We start from the raw sequence: 7101 nt of genomic DNA, 5'->3' as shown, positions 1-7101 counted from the left end.
TTTGCTTCAGTAAAAGAGGGATGGAGGGGAGGATGTAGGAGGATCATTAACCTGGATGGTTGTTTTCTAAAAACTTTTCGTCAAGGGGAGTTGCTTTGTGCTGTGGGTAGAGATGCTAACAATGGAATATTCCCAATTTCCTGGGAAGTTGTTTCTGTGGAAAACAAAGAGAATTGGAAATGGTTCTTAGAAACTCTTTCAGAAGATTTTCAATGTTGGAATGATGGTAACGGTTTGGTTCTAATTTCAGATCAACACAAGGTATGGTTCAAAACTATTGCATGTTCTAAATTTAGTTATTGATATTCGAATTTCAAACATTAATGTGACTTATGTAGGGTTTGATTGAGGCAGTAAAGGAAGTATTTCCAGCAGCTGAACATAGGCAGTGTGCTAGACATATCTATGCGAATTTTAGAAAGACATTTAGTGGATCCAAGTTTGAAAATCTGTTTAGGAAAGCGAGCAAGGCAACAACTGAAGCACAATTTAATGTAGTTATGAAAGAGATTGGAAAATTAAATCCGGAAGCAGTTGTGTATCTTATGGCTAGAGATCCAAAGACTTGGTCTTTGGCTTTTTTCAGAGTTCATAATTCTTGTGAGTCAGTAGAGAATGGTTTTTCAGAGAGTTTTAATAGTGTGATTTTGGATGCCCGAAAGAAACCACTAATATGTATGTTAGAGGACATTCATATATATGTGATGCAAAGGATGGTGACTATGAAACTAACCGGATTTGTTTGTCAAAATATCAGAATACGGTTGAATATGCTCCAAACTGAGCAAAGGTTTGTACATTTATCCAATTACATTAGTACTTTACTTTTCACATCTCATGATATTTGCGGTTTTCATCTATATATGTAGGCATTGGCATGTCATTTCTTGTGGGGGGATGAAGTTGGAGGCAAGGAAAATGGACGAGGCGTTTACTGTGGATGTTGAAAAAAGGAATGCAGCTGCAGGCTATGGCAACTTAATGGATATGGCTGCGTACACTCAGTTTCCACCTTAGCCTACTTAAATTTGACACCTGACGGTCCATATGTAGATCCAATGTACTTGGTTGCATTATACCATAATACTTACAAACAACCAATCCATGGGATGAATGGACAAAATATGTGGCCTTCTACTGACTTGATACCCCCTTTGCCTCCATTGAAAAGACGTATGCCAGGAAGGCCAACCATAAAGAGAAGAAGAGATGCTTCTGAACGGATGGGAAAACATACCGTCTGCAAGGCAGGGAAGAAAGTTTCTTGCAGCATATGTAAGGAGAAAGGACACAACAAGGCTACTTGTAGTAAAGGTGTAGGAACATCCAAACAAAATGGAACAAAGAAACAAAAAACTATACCTACGCAGGAGTCTGTAAACGTTGCCACAGGATTAGGGGATGATGAGGTAATCGTAGATGCTACTGATGCTTTGGATAGGCCTAGAGATGAAGAGCGAATGGTGGGAGTCAATGGACGGGATGAAGGGGTGAATGTCAATGCTCGAGTTAAGCATGTTAAACCACCTAAAATGCGAAAGAAGTCAGAACGAATCATTAAACTGAAGCTTGCAAAAAATGTGGGAGGTGAAGGTAGCAGTGTTGCAACGACCATGGACTTGGATTAAGTAATTGTTTGTTATTTGTAGTGAATGTGTGTTGCAGTAAACCAATTTTCATGCAGGGGTAATTAAGTCATTGTAAAAAATAGGGGACTTGTGACTTAATCCATTCAACATGAAAAGGCTATCTTTAGAAAACTTTATTCCCTTTTTTTTTTCCAAAAAAGGTTTGCAGACAAGCAGATATGGTTCAATCGTGTGCAAAGGTATTTTTTTGTCCCTTTTCCCAAACTGGACCATTTGTGGTCCCTGTCTATGCGCATAAAGAAGGTAAATTCATTTTGCTTTGTCTTGTGGTGCCGTCCCAGTCTATGAAACATATATAATACCCAAATGTTTCTTTCTTTCATGCACACATACAGATACAGGTGAAAGACAGTTTTTTTAATAATAACATATTAAAACACATTTCACCCATGGGTTTGTTTACATCGCTTTCTGCTATTCAATAACTTATTACAGAGATCATCGACAAAAAACTTCATCAAAAAACGATGACAATCAACAGCCCAGCAACACCACCACCAAATCTACAGACCAACATCACAAACTAATACCAGCAACCCACACAAAATCTACTACTAATATTGACACTGAACAACATAGGCAACACACCAAAACACAAACCCAGGAGTGAAATGCTTCAACCTACACAACATTTTTTTACTTAAACACCAAATACGTCACCACAGACGCACAAACAACACCAAAAATCCCAACACAAGACATCAGCTTCTTACGGTTGTTGTCCTTGAAGACCATCTTCACATATGCTCCTTGTAGAGAAACAAAATAATTTTTAAGATCAACAACCATATGTGAGATATCCATCTGACTAGCGTGAACGTCATCAACCTCAAGGTTCATGGCATCTAAGTGTCGATTAACTGCCTGACGGAGCTCACGTAACTGGTCTTGGAAGTCCTCTCGTATAAGAGACAGTTCCATCTGGGTTTGCAGTAGACTGATGGCCATGTCTTCGTTGGTTACACCATTTGAATGATTCTCATCCATGTGACGGCCGTAATTTAGAGACCAACTGTGTTCTGCACGTCCGATCGAAGCCATTTTGGAGTAAACTTAGAGACGATGGGGTAATGAAGTTTGCATATGTGCCCTTTTAGGTCAAGGAAGTCTTCATTTTATATGGTGGCGCTAGAATTGTCGATCCTTGCTCCTTATGATTCGCCTTCAATACGACGTCGTTGCGGTTGTTGGACGATTTAACTTCTTGCCATGTCATCGCTTACGTGTTAGGCTAGGTTTATGTGACAACGTTAACCGACTACAATAGGTAAAAGGGATTATATTGTTAGGTAACAAATAATTCGATCCCTTATTAAGCCACACAATAAATTAAGTGGCTAAATGGGTCATCTGTAGAAACATTATAGGGCCTCTACGTCATTTTTTCCCATTTTTTAATGGATAGAAATCCTTTCATCCTCCCCATTAAATAGTAAACACAGTTTCGCAGGCGACATCATCACTTTGAAGATGTCATCAAAATTGGTGACTATTTTTATAATGACTCTAAATTTTGATTAAATTTTGGAAAATGGTTAATAGAATTAGTGTGATTTGTTTTTTTAATAGTATGTTTTTATGTAATAATTGTTTTAAACTATTATGTTTCTAAGAGAGTATGTACACTTTAAAAAAATTATATAATTAAATGTAATGTATAAACATAGATGGTAAAATAGAAAATTCTATTGTCTTTATGGTATAAAAAAAATACAAAGTTAGATATTATAAAAACTAAAAAAATAAAATAGTTATATTATTTTGATCAAGTCATCAAGTGGACTTTTATAATAGGTTCGTTCAAGTGTCGTTGGAGTTCATTTAGCATCATCCAATATTATTATTACCACTAAGACATAATTTATTAAAACACTAATTATTATTGACCATGAAACATCTACATCGACTGACTAGACAATGAATTTAAGATTTCATCACCATTACCCATAACATTAACATCTACCACATATACATCATGATTGGGTGACAAATTTTGCAACCAAACCCAGATCATGGTACAACTTGCATTCCACAAGGTACAACCAAGTCTGCGTTTAGATACGTAAGCCAAAGAGATAACGACATTAATCTAATCTCGATTCTCAAGCTGTGACAGATGTCTCCACGATTTTGACCTTGCCGGAATTATAACCGCCGTCAGAAACCTTGTTATCGGCTTCCCACAGCTCCGGTATCGCCTCTTTAATATTGTGCATGCTTTCTAAAGCATAATCCGCACCTTTGCACCTATGAGATGTCCCAACCTACATCATAACATTACATAATATTAAAAAAACATTATTATTTTAATTTTAAGTTTTATTATTTTTTGTCAAATATTTTTTCAATATCGTGTATATATAGCTTACCAAAACTGTGTCGAGCCCAACACGTTTTCCCGATTGAATATTTCGGACACTGTCTTCGAAAAACAACTGAAATAACAATTGAACATGTGTTAAAATTAACATATAAAACTCCAAAAATTGTACATACAAAGGTACGAAATGAAATGAAAAAAATAATACCGTTCTTTGAGGGTTAATGTTGGCGATCTTGAGAGCCTTCTCAATGGCGTCTTCGGATGGTTTGCAGACAATTGGTGTCTTTGGTAACTCCGAGGATGAGTTAGATCTTGAAAAATGTCCGATTATATCAAATATTTCGTTTGTTATATTATTATTATTATTATTATTATTGTTATTAGCAGAAGACTGTGTTGTTGAGCCTACAAACTCGATGTCATCTTCATCATCAGAAGCCACAGTTTTGTGAATGGGATTCAAAGTCTCGAAACAAATGATTCCTTCAAAACAATCTTCCAATCCGAGTTTGTTAAGAACTTTAGCAGCATGGATCTTGTCCGCATTCGTAAATATCTAGAAAACAAACAAAAATAAATACATTTTTAGTCCTTGTGGTATATCACTTTTTTCAATGTAGTCCAAAAAAGAATTTTGTTGCATTTTTCATCTATAAAAAAAAAAAGAAAATACTTACGACTTTGCGAATAGGCAAGCTTAATAAAAGAGTCCTCAAAACAGGATCGGGTTTCAAGTTCTCATATGGCAATCGTCCATGAACAAAACTAGAAAATAGAAAAAAGAAATGATGACGTCAATAATCAACTCAAATATAAATAAATAATATATGGAAGTTGAATACGTGTAGATAGATCATATATTCTTTCTCACCTGTGGTATTCATCGTAGTCAAAATCATAGCCAATTGCCTATGTAAGATATCAATGAAGAACATAAGATTTTATCAGATATTCAGAAGGCAAAATCCAAAATTAAGATCATTAAAAGAAAAAGTGAAAATCCCATACCCGAATGCCTGCCATTGTGGTCCCGTAGTTTTTGTATAACAAATTACATAGTTCAGGGATCTTTTCTGCATCGATTCCAAGCTTTTCAACCATATAATCTGCAAATTTGATCAACCATGAAGTAAATTTAGAGATCAACAAACGAATTATAATTGATCTCAGGAAGGGGATCTTTATCAAATGTCAGGTGTCGAACAAAACCTTTGATGTTCTTGAGAACTCCAGCTGCCAATCCAGCACTAACAGGGTAAAGAGTATCATCTAGATCTGTACAGATGATAAATTCCGGAAGTAAATTAAACTAATTACAATCAACAAAATGATTAAAATAGCAACAAAAAACGATTTGTGTTATATGTACCGAAAAGAAGGCAATCATATTTCTGCCTTTGAGCTTGTCCAAACCGACCTTCAAACTCCATCTTCATTTCTAAACACATCAAATTCAACTCTCAGAATCCATAGAAATGTGGTATTTTCAACTTAACATCTACAACTGATTATTGCATTATTTACTAGAAGCAAGCCATAAATAGTGTAAATGCAGAAATGGCGAAGATTTCTCCCTGAATTTTCATATATTTTTTTTATTAACCATGAATGAAACCAAATTCATCGTCCTTTAAAATCATTTCGACCTAATTCGTGTTAGGAAGAGAAAGACAACAATTTTGATCATCATTTTGAGTTGGAACTCATTCCCAATCAAACTGTATATGCTAAAATCGGAGAGTTTTCAAGAATTTGAAGAGAAAATTATGCATATTCATACCTAAATTAAATCGAATAGAATGTTGAAGAATCAGAGGATTAGACAGAGAGAGTTTATGAGAAGCAAAGAAGAGAGCGGGGGGAAGGAAAACGTAGAGGTAGGGTCGCTTTAAATAGGCGATTATTTAGCATATTTTATCAATATTTTATTGTTTATAAAACATGAATTATGAGTAGCAAACAAATAATAATAAAAAATTAAGAGAAAAACTCATGATAGAAGTGAATTGCATTTGGGGCTAGTTTCGAGAACATTCAAACCCATAAACAAACAAGAGCATCTCTTCTGTTTGTGTGGTCAAACAAGCAAAAAAAGAATTTTGGTCAACGTTTGGTTTCATACCTACATTTTTTTAGTTTGAACTTCTTACATCAATTTTTTTTAATACTCATGAACTTTGATCCAATTGTGTTACGTATATGTATATGTATTATAGAATTAAAGTATATATTAATATGTGATTTAAGTTATAAAAATATAATAACAAATTTGTTTATTTCGTCTTCCTTTTTATATTGTAAATGATTGTGAGTTTTGTTTACTTGGCGTACGTTAAATGTGATGGGCCACAACTTACGAAAACAAAAAAGATGTAACGAATATGCTTGAAATTTTGGCAAGATTCACAAAGGTTCAATATACCTGCATAATATAATCTAGAATTCAAATCTGTATATAAAAAAAATATTTTATATGGATAAATTAATTTTTTAAGTGGAAAAATTAATTTTTTTCCATCCACCGAACAACTAAAAAGATGAGGGTGAATTCCACATACTTCGAATTTAGGTGATATACCATTCTAAAAAAATAGTATATTTTCGTTGGATATTACCTAGGTCTTTAAAACTATAATAAAAATAAAATCTATATTTTAATTTCATATATAACTTAAAAATCATTTTAATTAATTTTCATAATATTTAGCTTATTTTTCATTATGTCTGTAGTTCAGTTTTGCATTTAAGAACCTTTTTATAAAAAAAAAAAATTGAGTTTTAAATGATAACTAGTTGGATTTTTCATTGTCAGTAGGACACTGCAATTTTCAGATGAATTCTTACATATGTTTTAAACATATGAACTGCATTGTGCATGGGCATGGAGTGGACCAACACGAAGCAAAACAAAAAAAAAAAAAAAAAACTGAAAATTCTGAATTTGACAGTAAATTAAATAACATAAATTTGATTTGTTTTAATTTTGAAATATGAACCTCAAATAGAATTCTTAGAAGAGTTACCAAAAATAATTTGCGGGGTAATCCAAAATCAGCAACTAACACCCCGTTCTCGAGTTTAATTTAAGGAGAGAAAAGAAAGGAAATGTGTGGAAGTGAGAGGAAAGTA

General features: G+C 33.8%; 1 protein-coding gene across 1 annotated transcript; it reads right to left on the bottom strand.

Moving 5' to 3' along the window:
* Nucleotides 1-3509: 3509 nt before the first annotated feature.
* Nucleotides 3510-5900, bottom strand: LOC111882695 (uncharacterized). The gene is made up of 9 exons (XM_023879060.3): nt 5753-5900; nt 5342-5410; nt 5182-5247; nt 4981-5078; nt 4844-4881; nt 4650-4737; nt 4178-4528; nt 4019-4084; nt 3510-3913 (listed from the first exon to the last, which is right to left on the bottom strand). The coding sequence occupies exons 2-9, from the start codon at nt 5406-5408 to the stop codon at nt 3752-3754; spliced, it is 936 nt and encodes a 311-aa protein (XP_023734828.1). The 5' UTR covers nt 5409-5410; nt 5753-5900; the 3' UTR covers nt 3510-3751.
* Between the last annotated feature and the right edge of the window lie 1201 nt (nt 5901-7101).

This window comes from Lactuca sativa, chromosome 9 (genome assembly GCF_002870075.4).
Source record: "Lactuca sativa cultivar Salinas chromosome 9, Lsat_Salinas_v11, whole genome shotgun sequence".
Lineage (NCBI taxonomy): Eukaryota > Viridiplantae > Streptophyta > Magnoliopsida > Asterales > Asteraceae > Lactuca > Lactuca sativa.
This window is presented reverse-complemented; position numbering and strand designations above follow the sequence as displayed.